Source organism: Tetranychus urticae, chromosome 2, assembly GCF_039701765.1.
Source record: "Tetranychus urticae isolate SD_2017Ah chromosome 2, NJAU_TeUrti_SD_1.0, whole genome shotgun sequence".
In the NCBI taxonomy this organism is placed as follows: Eukaryota; Metazoa; Arthropoda; class Arachnida; order Trombidiformes; family Tetranychidae; genus Tetranychus; species Tetranychus urticae.
The window spans coordinates 491,830-519,361 of record NC_142959.1 but is presented as its reverse complement, the minus strand read 5'-3'; the positions used below and the strand labels follow the sequence as shown (position 1 = coordinate 519,361).

The window sequence follows — 27,532 nt, the reverse complement described above, 5'->3', positions numbered from 1 at the left end:
TTAAACTTTGAATCTTGATCACTTTACGTTCATTTTATTGCTTTGGCTTTAAATTAAAAAAAATTAATGAAATTTTTTTATTAGCTATTTGTTAACAAAGTGATGAGATTATTGACTAAAATGCACCAAGAAATTAAGGCAATTATTCCTAAAGATCCAAGGTGGCTTCCTCGACCACAGTCATGTTTAGAAATGTTGAATTCCTAGATAAATGAAAAGAAAAATTTAAATATTAAAATTAAAAACTGTGCAAAAAAGATTTATGGTAACTTGAAGTTTTGAATACAGAGCAGTTATTGTTCAGCTCATCTATTGAATAGCACTTAAACCATTTAGGATACAGATTTCCTTAATATAACTAGGTTTCGGCTTGATTTTTCAATCATTTTAGAAGCATTCCAACCTCTGAGTTTTATTCAGCGCCATTTTATTTGATTAGATACTTTAAATTCACTTACATCGTTAGTAACAAATATGAATTCAAGTTTGATTGAGACTCATTATTGACATATTGTATCGATATTTGACAATACAATGAATAACTTCATATAAATGTCAGCAATAGTTGGAAGAGAATTGCTTTTTGAAAATGATCGCCATCTCCTTAATAGATGACACATCTAAAATCAAAAATGTGTTTGAATAAAACTCATACTTGGAATATTTCAACTAAAAATTAGCTTCATCCTGAACATATGTCTGTGAAGTGTGTTGATTATTTACCTTTTTGTGGAAGTCAAAACAAGATTCAGGGCGTTTTCGTTCAAATTTGCGTCGATTGTTAAATTTTTCACATGGATTTTTGGATTCATAATTAACCTCTTTACGGATAATTGATTGTCTTTTAGGCGATGATGGACACTGATTGTGAGAAACGAGGAGAATCAAATTTGTCTGTGGAATCCATTGGACGACATAATTTCTATACAAATAAAATGAGAAAACGAAAAGAAAGTTTTTAAAAGATTGAATTGATGGACTGCATTCAATAGTACTCACTGTTCACATCCATCCTCTAATGTATAAGTACGGGAAGTTGGATCTGAAAATTTCTTCAAATTTTGAGCTTCATAAAGATAATAAAACTTATCACACGGATAAAATGTTGTTCTTGCAGGAGCAATCAAATTACCAGCGGAATTGTTGAAGTAATCGAGACGTGCTTGCCTCTGCAGGTAACTTGTATCATAATCAGAGGGTAAAAAGTAATCAGCAAAAACGTGTGAATAATGGTTTGTCCAATCAATCGTTATAAACAGTTTAATCATGCTAAATACAAACTGGCCAATTATCCAGGTGATAAGTTGCTTGATCCGATCTAAGGTAGACCATATTGATGAAGCTGCACTTCGACGTTCGCCTTCAGAAATACAAATGGCTTGATAATCATAAATGCGTATTTTAGTGTATAGACCAATGTCGATTAAATCGGTAAACAAATCATTGTCTAATTGTCCATAAAAAAGTCCTGTATAGTGAACAAGGCCATCGGGATCTTGCCAATCTCGATCAGAGGTGATAATATATCCATTGTTATCCAATAGAAGGCAATCAATTTCACTGGAATCACAATTAATGAGACAGTTGTCTCCGGTACAAATTGAAGAGGATCGTAGAAAGGCTTCAGCAAAAGGTTTATAAGGTATTCGACCCAATATTGAACCAACCGGAACATCAGTAACTTTTGAATTCTTAGAGGCCAAGAAAATTGCTTTTGAGACGGAAATATAAACATCTTTAATATGTTTACCGGTTGAAACAAGGTCGAAGGGAACTGAAAATAATAATGAAGATTCCTTGTACCGAGTTGCAAATTCAACTGATCTCTGGTAAAATTGCTCATCAATTGAACGATCTGGAATAAAATTATCTGGTAAGTTTGATAAAGACAAGGGGTCATCATTTGGGTACAATTTAACTCGAGTTAGACCAGAGCGAGTCGACAAAAGTTTCATGATGAATTTGAGATCAGGTTTTCTGGGAAAAATAAAGATAAATCAAAATGAAATTATAAAATTGTTAATAATTGTATGCAATTTTAAATTATGAGTCTAAATTATCATTGATTTCATGAGTTTTCTTAATTGATACAGTTAATTAATGAAATTGCAATGAAGTTTTATTATCATATACCTTTCTACACAGAGACATTGAAAAAATGAAGTACATTTCCTCACTAATGGATGCTGTATAATCAGAAGATGACCGCTAGAATATCTTTTTCATTGTCAGTTGGAATTTTTTCTCGTGAACAAACAAAAACAAAGTATCTCATTCAATATCTTTGCAACTCATTTACTTTAACTGTTTTAAACAAATATTACAAAATAAAATTGTCGCTTCAACTTACCTTGTAATATTCGATTTACATTGATCAAAGTTGATTTTCGTGAATTTAGCATCGTAGATCAGTCTTTCAATTAGCTCACGATCACCTAAATTGAAAAAAATTATTTTAATAACATTGCAAATTATTTACATGATGATGGTGGTATGATGACCATAAAAGCCTGTAACGACTTCAGCATCAACCACTTTAATGATGTCAAGTAGTCATTTGAAGATTTCTTACAGAAAAATGGTTTAGTTGAAGCGATTCCACCCGCATTTGTTTCCAGCGACCCAATCCAATCAATTGCTTTTTCACCTTCATCTCTCCACCGATTGAGAAACATTTTTATCATAGATGCAGGATTGATTGATTTATTTGCCGGATCACCACGATTTCGAGGGTTTACGTAGCAATATACCCAGTCTGGATGAACATACCAATCATTTGCTGCGAAATATTGGTTAAAATCAGGGGAACTTGTGGCGTCGATTTGACCCTTGATTGTACTTAAACCATAAGTTTCAGGAAGTGCAATGGCCATAATAAATGGTGTATCATCAATAGCAGTCCAACAATATTTGTTTAATCTTGTCAAACCTCGATTCTGTAAGCAAGACAAAAATGGGGGGAAAAAGTAAAGTCAAATAATGAAATGGAACAATGACATTTCCATAAAAATGTCGAGAGTATTTTAACTGGAAGTAAAGCTTCAAAAAAATTAACATCGATTTTAAATTTTAGACCTTAGTGAATCGATTTTTGTTTGTATTACTATTTGTAATATTATGGTCACATATAACAACACAGAGACAATCTTTTAAGAAGACTAACACACGAAGAGGAACCCATTAAAATTGAAGTTATCAACGATTGATCACTACAAAAGAAAACTTGTCCACCAATTCAACATTGAGACTGAACATTGGTTGTTTTTCAGTTAATGATGATGATAGCGATAATAATATTATATAACTTATATCCATTGTATACGATTGAACTGATTTGCTGAGACAAGGCAGACGAGAAAAAAGAGGGAAAAGGTTTAATAAGAGCAAGTCAAGATTGCTGATTGATGAAGATTAATAGATTAATAGCATGAAATTGTGAATATAAACGTTCAACAAGGATGAAATCAGAAGTTGATAGATATGAAAAATGAAATAATACACCTTGGATAAAATTAAATTAAAATGCGACAATGTTAACTGTTAAAGTTGAATCATTGTACTTTTATCGTATCTCAATCCAAATAGAGATACATATACTACTTGGATCCATTAAGTATCAATAGCTGATATTTTGCCGCTAATTATAAATTATTAACTTAATTTTCAAAACTTAAAGTTTAGATAGATTCACCAGAATAAACAATAAAATAAGAATAACTTTCTCAGCAGATTGTATTCAGTAGCGATTGATATTTTTGATCATTGTCTATAATTGTGAAGTAGACAGACAAATAAGACCATTTATATTGGAAAAGTTGAGCATTTCAAGTTGAAATACAATCATTGGGTCTTGTTGATATAAAAATGGAAAATCAAATTAAATAAATAAACAATGATGATATTAGATGGTAAAGTTAACGGACAGGAAGGTTAATTTCTTTATATCGCTGGATGACCAATGTTTATCCACTTTGACAGTCTTTGTTTTGATTGTCCGCAAGCCTTTTTTAATAGTTTTGTTTACCATCAACAAAATGTTTCTCGGTATACACACACACATGATAAGCATTGAGGTTTGAAGTGAGCCATGTAATTTCATGTGAAATTGTACATATCAGAATGTTGTTGGGTAAAAATTGAAATGTTATTGATATGGTCTCGGGCCTTTTCAAAAGTAATCTTGTTTAATCTTTTGTTGAGTTGGAAGTCAAAACGACATGAGGATGAGCCCAAGAAAATAGAGGAAACCAAGAAATGGAAATAATATTGAAAAAAACAAAAATGTCATCCAAATGTCAAAATAATAAGCAAATATTTGAAATCTAATAATAGCATGAAAGAAAAAAAAGAGAAAGTAAAAAGTAAAATGATTAATATTGTAAGATTGAATATATTTGAAGCAAATTTCAAAAGTCGATCATCATGTATCATCATGTAGATTACGTGTTTATGTTTAAATGAATTATTTGGTAGCATTAAAGGCTCAATAATTTCCTGTCAGAAAATATTTTTTTGCTTCAAAATCTACAAACCTTAATATAACTAGCCGTACGATTATACAGAAATTCATTGTTGTTATCATTGAGTAACAGCCAAAATCCAAAGTAATATTATGATTGACATTGAAGGGTAATAACAATAATTACTGTTGTAAATATTAAGAATAATTCCATTCCATCATTCCTCATTAATTATGGATAGTTTTGCCAGTTGCAAGTCTCATATATGGTTAGGCAAAAGTGTGAGTGAATCACAAGTTTTGGTGTAATTCCTTCAGAGATTGATAAAAGAGATGAATTCATTGAAATCCATACAAGAGATGATAGACAAAGTCATGAACTGATAATGATATTATGCCATGTCAACAAGGTAAAAGTCAATGTTACTTTTTATCAGCCCACATCAAAGATTAAACTCTATTGCTTTGTTATTGTTGTTGATGTTGGGAAATGTTAACGTTGAACGTGGTTAGAGATGTTTGAGCTTCAATAACAATCAGTTAATCCGGTTATTCAATTGTAAAACAGATCAAACAATAATCAGATTGATTATTTGTGAGTTAACCATCGTAATCAGGATAGACCAATAGAGAGAAACAGAAAAGGTGAGAAATAATGAAATTCAATGTGCAGTACAATTTCAGTTATCCATTGAATGAAATATCTTTTAGTAACATTAGTTTTCTATTATATTTATCACCTTTCTTGTCATCATCATCACCATCATAACAGAAGTAATAATAATCACCATCATAATCATCATTTATTTCATTCGTGGTATAAGGTATTTGTCGGAGAAACGATTTATTGAAACAACATTGTTTCACCAAACCATTTACTCCATCTTCAATGTAATTCCAGTCAATTCATTTTTGCCCATTAAACACACCATTGGTAAGTTATTTGACAAAAAACTTTGATTATCCAGCGAACAAAGTTTATTGGTCAAAATCCTTTTAACATCAGGCAAAGATTGGAGAAAATTGATGGCTGAAATCCACATGTGACCTTAATAAGCCAATATTTTAACCAAATTAATCAAGAATATTCAACAACACCTGCTTCTCAAATCTTTTAAATTTCCAAAAAAAGGCTCAAATGTATCAGAAAGGGTCCATCACAGGCAAAAAACGGATAAATCCAAGCATGAATTAACGGCAGTTGACAATTAAGTGGACATTAGACAATTTTCCCTCTACTCCGTCTTTTGTTATGAATTGTAAAGATGCAATAGATGAATGCTGACAAAGCAAAAAACCAACCTTTCAATGAAAACCAAAGATTTGTAACAAGCAACCTTCACGGTAAATCACATTGCAGATACGATCAGACGATGATTTATTAACTGTTTAACTGTTAATCAGAAACCAATTCAAACAGTATAATGTGGTTGATTAATCATGTTAAGAGCTTAGTTTGAGCACCATGTTTAAAGATTTACAGATATTTTAAGATCAATCCTTGAAAGAGCGGGATTTAATATCTTTTTTAATTAATCCTTTCTTTCGTAAGATGGCGACGGTGAGAAGCAAAAATCTTTGATTACTGTTTATGAGTTTGTTGATGAAAGCGATTTATAAACTGATTTATCTGTTTATTGGTGTATTAATTTCTGAATATTCATTTAGGTGACAAATAATTGTTGGAGATAATAATAATGGTGGAACTTGCAGTTTCTCAAATTTCCCATCATTTGAAATGTGAATAACTGCCATCAAATTGTCTTATATTGTCAATGAATTTGTGTACATATAATTTGTGGTACACTTACAATATATCATGTTATTATTATTGTTATTATTCGTGCTGTTGGTGATGTAGTTAGGTTAATGTTATATCAGATGACCAGATGAAAGGAACCAGAAAAAGATCCAATGACTGATGATAATAGTTATTATTTTAGCCTTTCAATGATAATCATCAACTCAACTGGAGTTAATTGTCGTTCAATTTGACAGTACCAAAAGGAATGGGACAAAGTTTGATCATTTTACACTGTAATTGGAAAGGTTTGTACTCATCTGTTTGTTATTATAAACATAATGGACCAATTTGACAATTGATTGGGCTTGTTGGTCAAGTTAAACTAATGTCTATTCAAGCCATTTCAATGTTGAAACGCAAACATTTGAAAGTGTATGCTGTGTATATGTTTGATTAATGATTGACTATTTGGTTAATCTGCTTTGATAAATTGTCGATTTGCATGTTAAACAATGACTGAAAGACTATTAACCAAATAACATTTAATCCAAGATAAAGGTAAGTGAATAAAATGTCGTCAAATGGACAAGATTCATTTTTTGTATTTCCATTGTATGTTAATAAAACATCTTTTAAGTGAGGATAAAATTGTCATTTAAGCTGCGTTTTCCCATTCAACTGTAATCATTACAATTATTGATTAATCATTCCAAAGAGACTAAGACATAAAATTAAGATTAATTAGCAGCAACAATAGACTGATGATGATGAGCTAACAATAAATTATGTTAATTGGTGCATCCAAGGAAAGAGTATCAACTTACTTTGGGTAATTGTCAATGTATTAAAACTAATCTCATTTTCATTCCAACTCTTCTCTTACCATTAATTAGCATAATTATAATCATTGTCAGCTGAACATTAATTGTAAACTTGGTTAAAGATGGAACAAGAAAAGAAGCAGCAAAAAAGAGCAAAAATTGAGGTGCAAAAACATGAAAACTCAATTGTTTCAATCAATGTTATTGTCAAAAATGAAAGTATTTTTAGCTTTAAAAGCTCAAAGATATTGAACAGAAAGCAAACAATTAACTTGATACAAATAGCAACATTAAGCTGGTAAATGAAATCAGTTGAAATGAAAGTTATATCAACAATGAAATACATAATTATCTGATCAAATGGTGAATCAATGTGTTAATGATTCATCTTTAGAGAATCATTAAGGCTCAGTATAATCATGTAATTGAACCTGGCTCATGAGAGTTGATTTTTCAGGGTAAAATGAAAAGAAAACAAGAAAAAAGGTTAACATCATTAACTGTTACGTGTTAAATTTGATCCGTTTAAATGAATTGATGGAAAACAATTTAAAGGAAAAAAAAGTTTCAATCGATTTGATTAACCTTGTTCAATCTAATTCTTTGCCTTTCAACTGAATTTGCTAACCAATTTTCACTTTGAACATCATTTATCTAGAGATAAAAAGGCGCTTTTCGATCACATTTTTCATTGAAATGTTGAAAAGTATCAATTTAATGTGCAAAGTTGACAATTGAAAGGAAAAGTAATTCATTTCATCTCCATGAATAACCATGATTACGATTGCCATCAGTGCGATGCTCTTTTCTTCTCTTCTTGTCACAATGATTGTGATGATGATATAATAATAATAATAACTAGCAGCATCATCATCATCATAACAATCAACATCATCAACAACATGAAAAGATCTGTGAGTAATCTTTTGGAAACCATTAAAAGAACCGAATGTTGGTGATGGATATTTTTCTTCTCGTTCAGATGTATAAATATATTACAACTATTTACAAATGCATGCGAAATCGATGAGGAAAAGAATGGAGAAGAAAATCATGTTCATCTGAATCTGAATCCAATTGATTCAGGTAATTGATCGAAAGTCACTTGTACAAGTTTAGCCTTTCGCCTGTTCAAATGGAGAACCCATTCAACGATTTATTAAAGAAGGTTGGAAAATAATTTCTTACAAAACTTACTCAGGGTGACAATTACAGGCAACAATCATTAATAACTCTTGAGATCTCATTTTTTCATCTAATCTTATTAGAATGGATTGCAGATGAAAAGCAAAAAAAGTTCAATTTTTCTATTAATTCCTCTTCTAAGTGAAACCAATTGGGAAACATTCAACCTCAAAATAATAAACTTTTCAATTGATAACTTTCATTTCAATTTCGAGTAAATTGTCTCTGATTGATTTCAAATATTTTCAATAAAATGTTCAAACTTTTACCTTTTTGAAATGAAATTTTTATTGAAATAAAATGAACCTGATTTACGATGAAATGCTATAGAATCAAAACTTTTTACGTAAATAAATCTGACTAATCAAAGCTTCAATCAGATGAAAATAAAACTCAATCAACTTGAATAAATATCAACCTCGAGAAATGCTCAAATCAATTGAAACCTTCAAATTAATCACAGTTTTTACAGACAATTTATTTAGTTCTAGCATTCAATTTGATCATGAGTTTTGTTCATGATTACACAGAATTTGCAGTTTTCTCAATCCAAGTTTACCAAATACTTTTTCTGTCTAAAGTAAATTAAAATCTTTGTCATTGGACTTGGACAATATAAAACATTTGCATTCTGATGGATTCTTAATTTAGACAAGGAAATAAGTAAATAATCAGCGAACTATAAACTATAAATTCTGTGATCAAAACAATGATCAAACTCGATAATAAACTAAACGCTAAAATCTAATAGATTTGCTGAATGTTCTGCTATTCAATCCCAAAGTACTTAAACTACCAGACAAAATGTTATCCAAATAAATCTTGTTATTTTGTTGATTTTTTGTCCTTTGAAGTTAATTTTGTACAATTCAATTCCAATCTCCATCGACAAATGTCGATATGAACTTACTATAATAACTTTTAATGCATCTTAAGATGACAAGCATATTGAAGGGAAATGTTCAAACAACAACAATAAAGAAGACTTAAAGTTACGTCACAAATGCAACGAACAAAGTGAGCGACTCGACTTGGTAAGAAATAAGTCGAATAAAATCCTTGGCTTTTAAACTCGCCGCTCAACCCAACTCACCGCTCTACAAAAGTTTATTCAGTCTATGCAGTAAGTACGAACATTTTAAAGTTTTAAAAATTCGATCGCAATTAGGTGCACCACAACTGGTACTAATTCAAATTACAGATGTTCACATTCCATTCGTCATTCTGCATATTTCGTAAATCAATTGAAAGCAAAAAGCATTCCCAATCTGTTTATTATTATGAAGTAAACAGAGCTCACCAGAGACTGTTCAAGTTAAACTTTAACCAAAGAAGGTAAAAGAAGAAGAAAAATTTTCTTTGTTTTACCAACTCAAGCAAATCCAATACATCTAAATATAATTCAGTGAAACGGATAAATAATGCAGAATAAAGTACTTCATTTTCATTCAATTACTCAAACATTTTGCTGTTTTTGAGGTTGAATAAGGTTAAAAAGTATCAAATGCAGAAGAATGCAAGTTTAACAGAAAATTTCATTTTTCATTTACTTACCATTGAATCGATGTGCAGTTTAGTTTTAATTGTACGACAATCATTTTTACGGTAAATCATGCTTTTACGCATCTCAACCAAATCAGGACTGAATTGCTGTTGAAATAAAGAGATGAACATTTGATTAGCCAATTACAGAACCTAAGGCAATGATTTGCTTCAATAAAAACAATAAAACTGAATATTTACCCGAGCTTCCTTTTTATTATCACCAAGTTCAATCTCCAGAATATCAACTGAACTGTAATATGGTTTGAGAAGATTTTGAAACTGAAAAGATAATCGAAATGAGAAATTAATCGTAAAATTTGTTCTTCGAAATAACTTCACTTTTCGAAACTGAAATTTACAACTTTTCATCTTTTAAACTCGAAATTCATTCATTTTCAACCAACTTTTTTCTGCCAAAGATCTCTAGCAATTCGAATACAAACTTAATAAAACTTTGAAAACTTTAAAAGTTGGGTTTCATGAAATCCATTCAACTCTTGCAGTGTTTTAGTTATAATTGTAAGTATTTTTTAATTTCAACGTTTCATGATGAACATTGAAGAGATAAATTAACAACTTAACACATAATAATGAGATTTGCTTCTTGAAACTAACTTTTCCTTCAAGAATTTATAATTGAATTATCCAAACTCGAAAAATTCGATGCAAATAGAACGAATTGTTTGAGTAAACCTTCGATCAAACTTGATTAATCAATCGACGCTGAATGATTGATTGAATTGCGTATAAAAGTACCAAGAGAAAAGCAAATTTTAAAAATGAAAATGAAATCAATTTCGAAGACGAAATTAATGATATAAATTAAGAAAAGGATAATTAACGTTAATTGAATGACTGATTAACTCTTTTCCAAACACTATTATTAACTTTTCAACAAATTGTTCAACTACTGAAACTGGTTAACTTTACATGGTAATTAACAAGAAATAAGGTTTTCGATGAAAACGAACAAATGATAAACGATTTAATTTGATTTTTTCACTCAACTTAAACTCATTGATCATTTTGAGTTTGATTTGAACCAGCAATTAACTTTTAAACATTTTTTATTGTTTCATTTGAGACACTGGAAAAGCACTGAAACAATTTACTAATAACTTGATTTCAATGGGAATCATGTTCTGGATGAAACATATCGGTTGAAAAGTGTTGGAACGAACACAATGCTAAACATTTCTCTTGTGATTCTTTCTGATTTTGTGAGATAATAATCATCTTCTGATGATTATCATGATGGCTAAACGAGTTAAGTGAACATCTAATTTCCTGAGTAAAGATGAACAAGATTTTGGAACGGAAAAAAGTGAAGTTACGTGAAAATGATCTTTAAACATGAAATGAACATGATTATGATGATGACCAGAAGAAATGTTTCAAACTGCATTACCAGATTAAGAAACAAGATTGTTTTTCATTCAATTTCATCAATTAACAGAATCAGATTTTTACTGAAAAAGTATTGCAATTTCAAAAGAATATCAATTTATGTTTCATTCAATGATTACTATGCAAAGGAACAAGAAAAGTCTTTCCTGAAGAAAAAAGTTTATCAAGAAAATTTTCTTTTCTTTTCTTCATTTCAATTTATTTTTCAATTTTTCTTCTTCTCTGTTGTTCACAGAAAGTAATGAATTCAAATCTAATTGAAATCCAAAAGCTGTAATGATAAACTTTAAAGGTTAACTTTTTCTTCACTTTTCTTGTTCGCTCTGATATCTAAACAAGCAATCATTTTCATGGCACATAAAAGGTTGTAAAATTTTCTGCTAAACATGAACCATTCCATGAAGCTGAATGTTGAGAAATGTAAAAAGATTATTGTTATTACAATTTCTAGCATTGATATGAAAGAAATGAGAATTCAAAGTTTGAAGGAAAACATTGAGATAAACATTTCCCTTTATCCACAGTGTCATAACAGGGAATGTTAAAGTATATAAATCAATCTTGAAAAGTTTCAGAAAATTGGTGACAAGAGAAATTCTGTTTCATGTGACCAAGTTTTGAGGGAAAATGGTAAATATTTAAACTTATTAAATCAAGGGAAATGCATAATTGACGGTGAAGTAAAGCTGTTTGTGTTTCATCATGAAATGAATATTGAACAGTTTAGTGAAGTTGAGTTGAATGTATTTATTACTTTTTTTGTTGCAAATTTTGCTTCTCCTAATATTTAAACATATTTTCATTCTTGGCTTACTTTCTCAGATTATCTGGTTCATAGATTTGCAAGTTGAACTTGAATTGAATAGATATTACAACTTGGATTGACTGGGAGTTGTGATGGATTTATGAGTTGAAATACACTTCTTTTTTGCTTGTGAACCTCTTTACCAGGAAAAAGTGGAGAAAAGAGAGCAAAAACAAAAGGCTTTTCCTTCTTTTGATTCAATTTTTATTCCTATCTCAATCTCTCAACAGGGGTTATACCATGATATGAATTTTTACTTGTTTAAATGTGATGAAAGTTGTATAAGTTAAAGTAATATTCAGAAAGGTTGAGAAACAGTTGCAATTGGGAAAGAAAAGTTTCTCCACTTACCAGAGTTCGAAGGTCTGGATGATAAAGTACAAAGCCATTATTGTTTATGCTAAATGAATATCCATTGACACCAATCTGAATATCGAATAACATGAAATAATTGTTTCATTGATCAAACTGAAAAGCGTTTGAAACTCACCTTATAACTTGGAATCAGTTTTATCATTTCAGTTATTGGTATATCAACTCCAGCAACACCTAAAAGCTAATCAAGATAATGGGAAAGTTAAAGAAAATGTTAGTTAAATTAAAAGCTTTAAAAAAATCAAAGAGAAGCGAAAGATTTCTCATTTTATTTCAATTTCTTTTTCGACTTCAATGGTTCAAAAGAATCATTTTTCGATGGAAAAATGCTTCGAGTTTTTAGAACAAAAAATCGACTCAAAGATGACGCCAAAAGTTAATATGGATTTTGATAAAAGACAAAAACGCTTTAACATTGTTATGTTTGAAGCTTAATGGATGAGTGAAAGTTACAGTTTACTAGAGCATTGAGTCTTGTGCAAGACATTTCATGTTAACATGTTTAACCCTTTCACATTGAACGATTTATGAGATATTCTTGACTCTGAATTTGGAGACAAATTTTGAGCTAATAATTCATGCCAATGATTAATATGACAAAGAAAAAGAAGAAGAAAAGATGATGCTGAGACTGAAATGAAAATGATGATAATAGTTGAAAAGAAGGGAAAGTCTAAATGATATTAGAAGTTGAAATTCAAACAAAACTGTTACCATTATTATTAATACAATCATTTTCTTCTTTTCTTTCATATTTTTCTGTTTCTCTCAATTGTTTAGTTTCACTGCTTTTTCCATCTTCATCTTTGTCTATTTTTCGTTCAACATTTTCATTTCTTACAATTTTTACTCCAACTGAACTAGATTCAATAATAATGATAACAACAAGAGATCAGATGAACAGCAAGTTAACAAAGTAAAGTAACAACTACTATCATATTTAAGAGGACTAAAACAAGTGTCAACTTCAACTTAATATTCAATAATATTCAATATCTTTTCCTTCTTTCCTTAAAGTACGCTTTATGCGCCTTTTAAAAGTTTCCTAAATAAATGTTTACTCGAATCAAATCAACTGCAATCGACAAAAGAATTGCAATTTTATTCATCAGACTCGATAAAAGTTCAATGCAAAAAGAGCTTCAATGTAACAAAATAAACTTCGAAATTGGCTAAGATTCAAAAGGCTTGACCCTGAACCAGCCAAATGGCCATGAAATGAGATCAGAAGCAAAACCATTTTAACTTTCAAAATGCTTGTATTCAAACGAAAATAGTTCAATATTTTTTGTTGAAATGCAAAAGGTTTCCCAAGATTGGCGTGAGGCTGATTCAGTTCTTTCATTAAATCAATGCAATCAGTTCTAATTTTGCTCAACAATTCTTTCTGAGATTTTCTTAAAATCTTTTTGCTTCTTCAACTGAGTTCTGATCCAAGTCATTTATAATGAGAACTTGATAATTATTATTCTTGGGATTGATTTGAATATTCTGCAAGAGTGAAGCTAAATATTGACTGGAGTGGACAAATGACTCGAATATCATCGTTTCTTGAGTAGAAACTAGTTTCGCTGTTGATTGACTCGAAATCAGTTTTACAATATTTCGATGAAAAGGGATAAAATTTTGATCATCTACTGACCGGAAGGTAAGAAGCTTCTTCCGGTTAACGAAGAACAGTAAAAGTGGTAAATAAGATCATATTTCATTCCATTTTAGATGACAGAGTTTACCATTGAGTCTCGATTAATCTTTTGATTGTTTACCTCAAGTTAAAAGGTTTCCAGATTGATCAACTATTATCTATGAAACAATAATGATAACAATCAAATATTACATTTCACCATTTATCATCACCATGAAGACATGATGGCGAAGACACTGAATGCTGTCTCATCCATGATTAAAGTTGATTAATGAAATCAAAGTTCAATATTAAAATGGAATAGTTGAAGTTATCCAACTAGAATGAAAGATTATTCAGCTTCTAGACTTTAAATCAAATATTAATGTAAAAATTGATGAACAACTAATGATTGATTATGTTGAGTGGAAATTGAATATGAAATTCATTTGTTGGAATTCATTTGATTATCTCGTTTAGACTAAATTAAATTTCAATTTAACCTATTATAAACCCACTTTTTGCGGTTTCATTGATTGTCAGGGAACAAATTTCTTGGAATCATGAAAATGATGACGATAATAATATCAGTTATTGACAACTTAAGGCTATAATATCCGGTAAAATGAGGAAATCTTGTTTTTTATTTCGATTTTATTTTCTTTTTTGCTTTTTCTTCTTTCTTTTATTATTTTCTTTGTAAATTAAAGACTAGAATAGCTGAACCATTGAGAGTCGATTGCATTTGTATATCGAGATTTCAATGCATTTCAAGAAATGAAATCTTTTCAGGGAAGAGAAAAGAAAGAAGATGGAAAAAGGATAAATATCCTTGAATTTTCTTTTCTTTTCTCTATTCACTTCTTTTACTGAAAAGTGGCTCAAATTTTATCGTTAGTTTTCAAGTTGGGTTTGTTGCTACTGTTGTTGTTGATACGATTGCTGTAAAGTCCATTGAGACTTACCGTTGAGTTTCTGCGATTCAAGACTGGAATTGCAATTGTTGTCATGAGATCAAAAGGAGGCTGAAGGAATGGAGAGAGAAAATGAACAAAAGAAGATGAGAAAATGGTAAAAGTAGAAACAAGATGATAAGGGTTGAGGAAAAGATGAGAATCGGAATAAGAGTTATTACAGGGGAGCGAAGAATAAATAACAGAGAGAAAAGAAGAAGAAAAATGTGAAGTAAATAGAAATGATGAAATTTGACTTGATAAGGTGAAATTTACCCGAGGCTTGAATTTTTCTTTCTTCCCTGAACCTTCCTCACTATAAGGTGGCCCATTATTTGTACCAGATTCAGTCGAACCCTCCATTTGAGTTGATCCAGTTTCACCTGTTTTTGTTTCATCCTTGTTCCCATTACTCGGCTCATCACCTTTTTCAGTCTCACGGGTTTGCCTCAAAGGCACAGTATCATATTCAGTTGCTATCTTCTTCTCCAAATCATCTTCATAGTCTTTCTCTTCCGGTGAATCAATGGGATAAACGTTGTTTCCATCCTCACCTCGAGCTTCCTGTAATCGGTTCAATCGACGTTGATAAGCTTCTCGAATGTTGGTTCGTTCCAAAGCATCCCAGATCCATGGAGCTAAATCAATTTCCTGAGTAAAGAAGCATTCCAATTAATGAATGAATAAAGACAAAACAACTTGAAAAAAGTACAAAAATGTATCTTTTTTCATCTTATTTGTTGGTATAAGTAAATAAAGACAATTTGCAAAAACTTTTTGTCTCCAGGCTTTGTTATAAACTGATTCAAGGGAACATTGTTTTAATGTTTAACTTTTAAAACTAAATATTGATGATTTTTGTAAACTGTTTGCTTACAACGTTTAGCGTTAAATTGAAAGGTTTAAGTTTAGTTGAAGGAAATTGATGAAGTACAGAATGTTCAGTTCTGTTGTTTCAGTAATTTATCAAGTGAACAACAATCGGGTGTAAACATGTTTAGCTTGGAGTTGATCATTTGTTAAACTGATGAAAAGTTTGGTAATATTGATGAATTAAGATAAAGAAGAGAAAAAAGAATCCACAACAAAAGTCTAAAACAGGGAAACCAAATACGGAGGATTTTATCAGCTTTTCACTGGACACAAACATTTGAAGGAAGAGAGGATGAAAAGAGGATGAAAAAGATGAAGAAAATGAAAGAAGAAGAAAATTGAGTAATTTTCAGTGTTGAAGGTTTAACTTTTCATCATCCCAGTGGTTGAGTTTGAGATGAATTTTCAAGATCAAAAGGTAGGCCTCGGTGTTTCAATGGATTGATGTTAAGGAATCAGCAGCAATATTGTATTAATCAAAAGTTTATCCAATCACATTGAAACACACACTTTGCTACACAATAATAACAACTTTTTATCATTTTTTTCACATCCATTTATCAATCAATTCAATTTCATACATTTTTCTTCTTTCCTTTCGTTTTTCACCTCGACTATTGATTTCCAAATTACAGTTTTGAACCTTGAAATTTAACTCGTTTTGATGAAAAATTTTGATCTTAACATCACAATTTACGAGAATCTTTTAAGATTTGAGATTCTTCAGACGAAAAATTCAAATGAAACATTTCTGCAAATGTCATACAAACTTGAACTCCAATATCTTTCAATTTTTAGTTTCATTTTCATGAGATTTTCAAATGTCATCAAACTTTCGTTACCGACGAATGCTATATTCACCTTATTTTCACAAATGTTTCAAAACTTTTGCAATCACTTTAACTTTACTTTAAGCGATTCAAACCTTGAGTTGAAATTTGCATTTGTAATAACAGATTACAGAATTGAAAAGACACTTTAAGCTGGTCTTTTGATCAGAATATTTCATCTGAAGCTAATTCAAGAGAAAAAACTTCGAAATTGAAAGTTAAACTGAATGCCAATTGATAGCTAATTAACAACATTCATTGAAGTTTTTGTCCAAATCTCGTTGAATGACCTACTTGATGGAATGGATAGCGTTTAATGGTGAAGTTCATCGGCCTAAACTGAATGATTTCTTGTATAATGTAAATAGATAAGTGTTTATAATAATATCATCATGTTAATCTGGAAAGTCATCAGAAGGAGAAAAAAGGAAAACTCGATAGTCTTTGGAATCGTATTAAGATTAACATTGGACGATAAGTAAAGGCATTAAAAATAATAAAGGAAAGTGGTATCAATAAACTTCTAACCTCTTCGTTAATCAAACTGTAGAGTTAAAGTATCATTGAGATGTCAATATGGATCGAGTAAAGAGATGATTCAATGTTGATCCAAGAGCAAGAAACTTGAACATATCAATCAAATTGAACAAAAAAGTTTACTTTTATGCCAACTTAAATGATAATAAATGTCTATTTTCAATGTTATTCAAGTAAATTGAAATGTTCATCAGAATCGAATCAATTTTTATTGAGTAAAGTAATTGGAAAACAAGGTTTTAACAATTTTCTTGACCAACATCAACTCAACTTTCTAATATAAGACAGCATTCTTGTAACTCTTAGATTCTGTCTAATTGAACAAAGATAATTCTGAACAATTCCCAACCGTTCTAGAAATTTCATTCAATATCATCAGAGAAAGGCAAAAAATATTCTTGATAAACATTTACTCTGTTTCGTATCAGCATATTCAGAGAAAAAGAAGGTTTTTTAGAATATTCTGAGACTAAGTTCTGTACTTTAATTGTTCAAAAGGGTAGATTGTTTAATTGCTAACAGTTTTTTTCGCTTGAAACAAAATCTTCGATATAAAATTGGAGAATACGTTCGTAGAGAAAACTATTTTCGACTCGTTTTCCGACCTTTTTCAAATCTAGATGTTGTTCAACACTAGCATCAATCCAAAGTTATTTCATCTAAAATGATCATTAAGAAATTTTAAAACGGTTTTGGTTGAAAAGTCAAATTGCTTTATTCATTTTCCCCTTTAGAATTCTTTTAGTAAAATATGAAATTTTGAATTAAATGCAAAAAGTGCGAGGATTTAGATTGAACTTTGAGTGTTTAAAATGTTGATTAACTTTGCATTTCGAGGAAATTGTTTATTGTTGATAAACTAAGAAACTTTATGTAATACAAGGAAAGTAGTACAATAGACAATAAATAAAGTTATCGAACAATGAAGCTGAGAAAAAAAGAAACATCAATATTTTTACTTTACTGAGTAAACCGCAAATGTTAATGGAAACCAACCTAAGACAGTAAACTTGTTAGGTCAACAGTTTTATCCTCATCTTGTAAGCCATTCATTTTCATGTGCTTCTGTTTTGGGACATTTTTTCATTCATTTTTCTGATTCTTCCACTTTCAACGTTAATACATCAACATCATCTTGATCGTTTTTTCTCCTCTTCCTCTCCCTCCTGCTCATCATTTCTGTGTCTTCCCTTTTCTTTCTGTCTCTTGAGCCATTAAATAAGCAATTCACATACTTGACTAAAAACAGAGAAGACAATCTTTTCTGTCCTGTCTTCATGATGATCACCAACAAAATCTTGTTTCATCTTCTTTTTCCATGCAAACTCTCAACATCTTTTTAGTTAAATTTATCATCTTACAATTTCTTGCCTTCCCTTTCATCACTCATCTACTCATCATTCATCTTTCCATGTGTGTTCTGCATCCCTTGGAGGTTAACTTCCGTTTCCTCTTCTTCTCCTCTTTTTTGTTCTACTTCAAAGGAAACAATAGATATTTTTGCATTTAATGACAATTGGTTAATGTACAGTTTCACCATTTCATTCAGCAAACTCTTTACCCTTTAACTGGGAGTGAAAAAAGATTGCGTGAAAAAGATGATGAAAGGAATGCTCAATGTTTTCATTTCCAGCCATCAGATGAACTAAGAAAGTATAGATACAAGTTAATAGATGCACAATCTTTACAATTGTTACACTTTTAGTCTAATTATGGGTTTCAGTTTAACATTGAGTGAACCAAGGAAACATTCATGAATCCATGAATACAGATGGAATTGTGTATAAATGTTGAAAGAACTGGCGAAACTGATGATAGTTATGAGAGTAAAGATGATGAGACACCGTGATCTTACTCAATCAAACCCAAATAATAGTCTACAATCAATCTTCAAATTATTTCCTTTCAAATAATTCCTTTTTTATTTTCTTCTCTTTCCTCTTTCTTGCTCTTTATCCTTTTTATTCATTATTATGCATTCCCTGTTCAATCATGCTTTTGCTGAAAGATGTGAAAGATAAAGTTATACACAATTATCATTACTGTATATATCAATGTTAATCTTAATATGTTTGTCTGTCTTGTATTTTGTTCAATTTAATCATTGAACATTGACCAAGCAATGGAAATGCTGATGCTGTTCATCATAATGATGGTGAAAATGAAGGGAAACGCCAAATCTGAGCAATGGAAACATCAATAAGAATCTCAATTTTATACATTCAAAGTTTTCTGTCCAAACAGATAGACATTTGACATGAAACATCATTTTGTATTGAGTTTAGCATCGTCAATTCAACTAAACTTTGATCATTTTGAGAAAAAACAACATTTTTCTTTGCTCAATTCGGGTTATTAATCACTTGTTAAACGAAATGTTTCAAAGTGATAAAGTTGTAAAGGTTCTGAAAAGTCGATAACAAATGATCTTTGGACACTTGAGTTTTCCTTGAAAGGATATCCAGGAAAAGGAAATGAGTTGAATTTGGTGAAAAAACTGTTAAAATGTTACTATTAATAGTTATCATCTGTAAATTGTAAACCATTTGTCTACATCAATTATTTAAATTGTACCTTTGATTCAGTGTTCGAGTTATTCGCAACTTGCTTGGTATTCACTTGAAAAGCTAATGAATAACTTAAATTGAGTTTCCAGTCTGGTTTACTCGTTTTTTTACTTGTATTTTTTGTTGGTTCAGTTTTTGTTGTTGTTTTGATGAAAACAGCAGAACAAGGAAATACAAGGAAAAATGAGTTTGAACCAAAATTGAGTTTAATATTTTGTAACACAATGTAATAAATAATTTATAAGCTGAGCAAATTGAATTATTTTGAGGGGTTCATGGTTAAACTAGGAAATTGTTTAGATGAACATTGAAAGAGAAACATGATTGTTCTGTGTTAACCCTGCAACTAAGGTGACAATAATGGGAAATGTTTTAAAGAAAAATAATAAACATTTGATTGATTGAGATTAATCATTGCTTACCGTGTGATCTGCGTAGACTGAGGTGAAAATGGCTGTTCGCTCTTCGATTGATTTGTTTCCTTGGAGCAACACTATTGGACGACTTAGAGTGGCCACATATTGTTGAACGTGTTCCCTTATATCGGAAAAGTCTTTAATATGGGAGAAGCGACCTCGATTGTTGCATGCCAAGTTGCGAGTTGGCATGATTTCAGTTATCTCTTTGCCTACAAGGTAAGTAAAGATTCGAACCCGATGTTCGGCGTCTATTTTGGTCAACTCTTTTTGTAAGTCTTCGGCTACTCCATCAGTCACTAGCATTATCAGTTGGTTGCATTGGGCTCCTGAACCTGATCGACGGGATGAACCAAGTATGTTGTAGGCTTTGGTTAAGGCTAACATTAGTTCTGATTGATTGTTGACTTTAAGTGTTTGAACTGCTTCACGAAACATTTGAACATTTTGTTTAGAGGCTGGAACAAGGGAATCCTTGAAACAGTCGACTATTGAATCAATTCGAGAGGAATAGTTAAATACTCCAATAAAATCATTCTCAGTCAAAGTGTCCAGTATATTGACTACCACTTCTTTGGCAATTGCTTGTCTTTGACCTGACAACAAGAAAAAGGACAAGATTTAATGAATAAAGAAGATGAAGGATGAAGGCAGAAGTGATTAGCGTGTTTATTTTGTTAGTTAATGATCAGCTTTGGACTGATCAATTTGTGCTTTTTAAACTAATAGTTGTGATTAATTACATTAATGTAGCATGTAATTTATGTAGTAAAATGATTCAATTTGTTCACTCTATTCATTCCTCAAATTTCACCTTATGAGTTAAACACATGATAGTTTGCAGGCAATTAGTGGTCAATTCAATTTAATAATACATTTTGTGCGCAACTTCTGATCTTGCAATGGTTTTATATTTAGAACTTTTTGCTTCTCTGTTTCTCAAATTGTCATATTGATTGGTCGAGTAAATTTTAGTGAATTGTCTTCGTTTGATTGATCATGAAAACTTGAATTGACACACAATTTATTAATTTTGAATGAAACTAGTGAGGTATTTGTATCATTCAGGATTGAATATGTTTGCTAGTAATATATGAATAACTTTTGAGCGCACAAATGTTTTGTTGGTTTCAAATGTCGACCAATTTGTAAACTAATAATATTGATTGTTAACAACGGTAATTACCTTTCATTGATCCACTTGTATCAATAAGTATTACCATGTCTTTGGGTGAAGCAGCTGCTCTGATGAACCATTGTGTAACCCGACAATCGTATAAATCGAGTGGCTTAATGTATTGAGGTTGATTAGGTGGTGGAGTTGGTGCTTGTTTCACGAAGAACTCAGGATAACGCCAATGATGAAGTGGGTATATTCGTAGGAAACCGTCGATGGAACAGTAAAACTGCCAATACGAATCGGGATCATATTCGTGATTCGAAGTAAACACCTTATCCAGTCCGGTTGACCATTTAATGCTATTTTTAGTCTCATTGCGCCCGTAATATACGTTGACTGGAAGGTGAACGGCAGACATTTTAGTGTTTACTGCAACTCCTTTGAAGTGCTCATCAGGCTCAACATGGACAGGGAAAAATCTTGGATCTTCCCACAGTTTCCTCCATTCTTCTTCTTCTTTAGGTGTTTCCATTGGCAGTTTTATCGGTGGCACTGAAAGGTTTGTTAGGACAAGATCAGGTTCATAAAGGCGCTTCACTTCGGGAAAATCAAACTTCAAATTGGAATCATAAATGTGTTTCTCTGCCAATTCCTCAGCACGACGGGCAATGTTCATAGTAAGCATCTTTTTCCTCTTGAACATTGCCTCGAATTTACTTTTAATCTCACTAATAAGACTTTCAGTGTCCTGTTTGATTGGAATGGCTCCACCTGCAGCAAAGTTCTGCAAAATAGAAAATTCAAAACATGAAAATTAGACTGAAAATAGCAGAAATCTTCATTCTGCACACTTATTCGAGAATCATTTCAACTGTTTGACTTTTAAGGGATCAATAGCCATATTTTATAAAAACTGAGTAACAAGATCATTCAACTTAAACTTTATTTAGCCAATAAAGACCAATTCGATTGCGGAAACTATCTGTCTATTGAATGTATTTGGTTGAATCCACACTTCACTCTCTGAGTTACCCAAGTTTAACTTTTTCGACTGATTGACTGATACAATTAAAAGCATAAAGCAATGATGAATCTGATTACTTCACAAATGATTTAAAAATATCCAAGTTACTTCAATCCAACCTGATTCGAACCCTAAGTTTCTAATTTGAGTGGTTTTCGATTAATCACTATGAAAAGGGTTCACAGGATAAAAATGTCCTTCTCTATCTTTGCTAAGGTATCATTTAGTACATTTAATTAGCATAAATTAGTTCGCTGATGAATATTCATTGTCATGATTGGACTTCATTTAAGATATCAACTTTGAGTTAGTGAACTCTGTTTACTAATAATTACATTTACTTGTAACTTTCAATCAAAATTAGTTGGCAGATTAGTTTCAAATTAATGGCACAGCAATCAAAAGATGCACAAACTGATTCTTCCAGATTAATAGAAAACCCAGAATATTGAACGACATTGACTTGAGTCGATAATTATAATTACCTGATTAATTTGTTCATAGCAAAGTTCTTGATTTACAAATTGATTTAGATGTTGACTTAAATCGTTGGCCCAACGACGGATTCTGTAAAAATTAATGAGAAATGATGTTAATTGATAATTAAAACAAAACATGTAACAAACTAATGAAAATGAATATTGTAATCTTATGTGCACCAGAAAAGGACAAAACCCAATTTTAGTGATTCTTTCAAGTTAACTTTATAATGTATTTTTGCATTTATTTAACCAGAATTTAGGCTTAATTATGGTTTATGTTTATGTAACTTTCATTAGTCATTTGTTGATGATCCCAATTAGATTGGAAACAGAACTTAAATGTATTTCAATGTAATTGTTAATTAAGTAATTAGATTGGTATATCATCAGTTTCATGGGGTTAATGTTATTTAAAAGCTATAACTGATCTGATTTCATCCGCATATGTTTTGTATTCATCGATGTGTTTACTCTTTCACTTTGTAACTTCATCTTTTATTGATTTATTGATTTGATTAGATTATCATCAATGACATTTACTCTGATAATTTCACCCTTTTCTTGGTTAACCATTTCAACACTTTACTGACACTTTTTCAGGTTATTCATTCAGGAGTGATTTAAACTATCACTTAAAGCTTGATCAACATTTTGTTAAATTGAATTCATGGATTGGAAGAATTTCAAGTTTTGAGAAATGCTGAATTGAAATAAATAGTTTATTTGATATTTATGAATATATTGATTGGGAGTTACAGGGAGTTGTAAAATAGAAAATTGTCTTTTCGCGCTTTAATCATGTTTAGTCTGAATCATTGTTAATTACCGTAATGATTAAAGCATATGCAAAGGTGAAGCATTAGTAGATGAGTTTTTTCAGCTTAATTTAAAGACTTATATTGAAGATGAAGATATTATGTTTTTGACTCTTATAAGGTTGAACAATGTGGATTCACGTTTGATTGCGTGATTACATGATACTGATTTGTCCTAAATTGAGAATTACACAGAAATCTTTTCCTTCATGTTGACTATTTCAATGTTTACTGCTATTAGCATTATCAGATGAAAGATAATTGGCTTAATAATCCATTGATTACAGACAAATTTAAGGTTATTATCATTGAAGCCAAACTGACACAAAACCAGGTAATCAAAGGCGAATACGAAAAGGACAAAATGATGAGTTGGTCAGTTAAAGGCTAAAACCATTTGTTAATATCAAGATTCAATTGTGATTCTCATCGAGACAACTTTACAATCCAATCAAGTCAACCTTATGTAATCAATTAATAGTTGATAATAGTTGGTTCAAGACTTCAATCAAAAGCAGTTTAAGATACTTTTCGATCGATTTCATTCTAAAGCCATGTGATGCAGTTTTGATTCATTAATTCGAGATTATAAGATTGTTCAACTCAGTCCAATGAATAGTCTTTAAATGAATTTCTGTATAATAGAGTTCGACCGTAATGGAAGGAAAACACGAAGAATTATTCTGACTTTAAAACGTCGATCAACTTCATTTAAAGATTTGTAAAGATTATCTGAATAGAAACTAAAATCTTTCAATTTCAATACGACTTTGATTGTTAATTGAGTTTGATTGTTGAATGATGAAAAGTTGAATTGAAAGTGACCATTGTTACTGAATTAATGCTTCACAAAAGGCTTCTTTTCAGTTGAATAAGCTGAATCGTGTTTATAAATGATATAAATTAATCTGTTGAGATGAAAAGAAAGATTTAAGATAATTTGATTGTTTGAAGATGATATTAATTTTTAAACAGATCAACTTAAGGCATTTTTGTATTCTTGTAAAAGTATTAAATGAAAATCCTTTTAAAGTTTCAAAATAAAACAAAAGGAATCATTTTGATAACTTTGAATAACATTCAACTCCTAATGATGATCGAGCTAATATTTACCTAAAAGATTGTAAAGTTATCCACTTGAATTTAATCAAAAGTCTAGACAACAATTGTGTGCTTCAAATGTCAATTGTTACCTTAACTAATTGGAAAAGTAGCCATTTTTGATTCATTTTAACTTGTTTATTTTATTCCTTGACCATCATTAATATGATTTATTTTCAATCAAATTAACGATTTCACCCTGAAAATGAGTGTAATGCACAAAATTGAATTCGTGACATGAAAAAGTAAACAATAACAAGTTAACTGATCTCATCATCACAGTTTAATATTTTTCCATCTCTTTGAATGTTCATCTTGAGAGTCTTCAGATCGGACTAGAGTGATGAGTTGATGTTAAAATGATATCGGGTAAAGATTAGAGTAGAGTTGATGAGTTGATGAGGAAGATGAAAAAAATGAGAAACTAGAAAAAGATCAGTAAAAGAGAAGAAAAAATGATGATGATGAAGTAAAAGTTGAAGGGAAGAGCAAAACATCCCATTGATGTTGTTTCCTCAACAGATCGATGAAGATGCTAGAAGAGTCACTGCCGTGCACTTAACTCCACATAACTCTTTTCCTCCTCCTTTTCATCTTCTCCTTATCCATTACTCTCTTCACTTATTCCTCCTCATCTTCGTACCAAAACTTTACCCTCCTATGGCTACTTTTCATCTTCATTTTTCTTTTTCATTTTTCTTCCCTTCTCATCATTCCATCTTTCAACTTTCTTCATCTTCTTCCTTCTCTTCCTTCTCATTCAGCATCCCGTCTGAAAACTGCAATTGATAATCTTTGTTTGGTTCAATCTCTCTGACTATTGGAATCGTCAGTCGAAAGATTTCCTTTTTTCTCTCTCGACTCTTCTTCTGTTGTTTAGACTGAAGATGCTTTTGTTCATCCAGTCAATGATTTTATCCTCTTTTTCATTTACAGCATCTTGTTGTCAATTGATTTTCCAGTCTCACCATCTTAACCATAGTTAATCGTTTGAATTGATTGGGATGGATAAAGTGTAATACACTGGGATTGTTTGTTGAAGGCAACTTGATTTAGTTTCATCTTGTTACCTTTCATCGTTTCCAGCAACAATTAAGTGACACAATAATCACAACTTTACATTGAACTTTACACAGCACACAGATGGAGGAATCAATTTAATTGAACAAGAATCAAAACAAACAAACAGCAAAGTCAATTTAATAAAATCTGTTTTGTTTGTCTAAATTGTTTGTTTGCTCATCCAACATGGTTTTATAAACTTGATTGAATCACTTAAAGCATTAAGATAACATTGTAACACTTGAAATGGTTTTAATTTTCATCTTACAATAGCTAATCAAAGTTTCTTATGAAAACGCTTTACTCTATTATTAATTTCAATTGCTTTCTCATTGTTTCATTCAGCCAATTAGCTAAAAGCAAATAATTGCGATTTAAGCTCTTCTTTCAATTAACTCTCGTAATACCAGTTTTTGGGTTCATTTTTGGATAACAGTTTTTTCTGGTTCTTTTGAAAAGAGTGTAAAAAAGTTTTGTTGGCTTACAGGTCTTGATCAAGGTTGGTTTGCTCTTGAAACAGTTGCGATGGATTCCAACTTATCAGGACAATGAAAATGATGAAATGATTAACAAGGTTCGATGTAAACTTCATTCTTGATGAAAATTTATCTTCCTTTTCTTTCTATTCGTTTCTTTCTCTTTTCCTTCTCAAGTAATTCAATGTTGCTGATGTTGATGCCAATGAAGAGAAGAGAAGAAAAAAGTTTAACCAACTTTTTTCAAAATCTATTTATATCGATGTAAACAGCATCATGAACAACATGAGCCAGAAAAAGATGTAAAGCTTCAGTAAAATGAGACAAAAAAGGGAAACATTAACACCAAGATCAACTTAAACTGGACTATTAACATTGTGAGATTTCTGATGTTCGTCGCAATTTTTATCCTTTTTTGCGTATTTCGTTTCTCAACGTTTCTGAATTTCACTTTGTGAATTTTGATGGTTCAAGTTGAATATTAACAATGGTGATGTCGATGGTTCCTCTGGTCACAAAACAAATTGACTGGAGAGACTTTCCTTTGAACTTTGATCCAGTTAACCATATTTTTTTTATTCACTTCGGTCACAGAATCAATTCACTGCAAATGTCACTTGTTTTTAATCCATTGAGTGGCTCATAAACACATGTTTTTTTGGTTACAACTTTCGACTGAATAACAGTTTAACTGTTTCCGTTCAGATTTATCGTTTGAACTCATTTCTTTGTCTCTCTTCAGATATATCATTTATAATGTTAAAAGTTGACTTGAAATAAACTTGCAGAGGATATAAAAAGATGATGATAATTTTGTTGATGCTGCGTAAGATGCTCAGTGAGTTATTCAAACCATGAACAATGCCATCTAGCGAAATGCTGTTAACATGATGAGATTTTATTCTTTTGAATAATTAATTAGTCTGGCTAAAAGAAGAACTGACCATTGAGGGAAGAGATTTATTGGAACCTCGAGTTACTCTAGAACCATAATACCAAATTAAACGAACCTAAACAATAGCACCAGCAAAAGAATCAAATGCGAGTATAGAATAAGTATCGTCAAAGTCGGTGAAGGTGAAGTTAGGTGAAGATGTGGGAACCTGATAGCATTGATAAGATGAGGTGCTAAAGTACTTGATTAGTGTTTATTTAACGGTAAATCGGCAAACAGTTCAGACCTGAGTCCAAGTTATTGGTTCACCTCTCGTTTTTTTCCCTTAAAAACAGTTGTTCAGTAAAGCAGTATAAGTAAGCGAATATCACTTTTTAAGTCTTTTTATTGGATTTTTTATTGCTCGTTTAGATTAC

General features: G+C 30.8%; 1 protein-coding gene and 1 long non-coding RNA gene across 2 annotated transcripts; both read right to left on the bottom strand.

The window, feature by feature from the left end:
- On the bottom strand, positions 1-27,014 carry LOC107368794 (voltage-dependent calcium channel subunit alpha-2/delta-3). Its single transcript, XM_015936681.3, has 15 exons — positions 26,231-27,014; positions 22,771-22,852; positions 21,328-22,045; positions 20,148-20,737; positions 15,195-15,569; positions 14,931-14,990; positions 12,457-12,522; positions 12,318-12,392; positions 9,953-10,033; positions 9,764-9,859; positions 2,573-2,936; positions 2,351-2,435; positions 1,000-1,977; positions 724-922; positions 1-203 (listed from the first exon to the last, which is right to left on the bottom strand). The coding sequence occupies exons 1-15, from the start codon at positions 26,335-26,337 to the stop codon at positions 81-83; spliced, it is 3,999 nt and encodes a 1,332-aa protein (XP_015792167.2). The 5' UTR covers positions 26,338-27,014; the 3' UTR covers positions 1-80.
- Positions 3,057-5,966, bottom strand: LOC149093665 (uncharacterized). Its single transcript, XR_016199260.1, has 2 exons — positions 4,533-5,966; positions 3,057-4,322 (listed from the first exon to the last, which is right to left on the bottom strand). It is a non-coding gene; the product is annotated as an uncharacterized LOC149093665 (long non-coding RNA).
- Positions 27,015-27,532: the final 518 nt, after the last annotated feature.

Coding starts and splice junctions, on each gene's coding strand:
- LOC107368794 (XM_015936681.3), bottom strand. CDS start 26,337: ATGAAGTTTACATCGAACCTTGTTAATCATTTCATCATTTTCATTGTC. Junction 12,523..14,930: donor TGAATCGCAGAAACTCAACG/GTAAGTCTCAAT, acceptor TATCTTGATTAG/CTTTTAGGTGTTGCTGGAGT. Junction 1,978..2,350: donor TGTAAATCGAATATTACAAG/GTAAGTTGAAGC, acceptor TATTTTTCCCAG/AAAACCTGATCTCAAATTCA.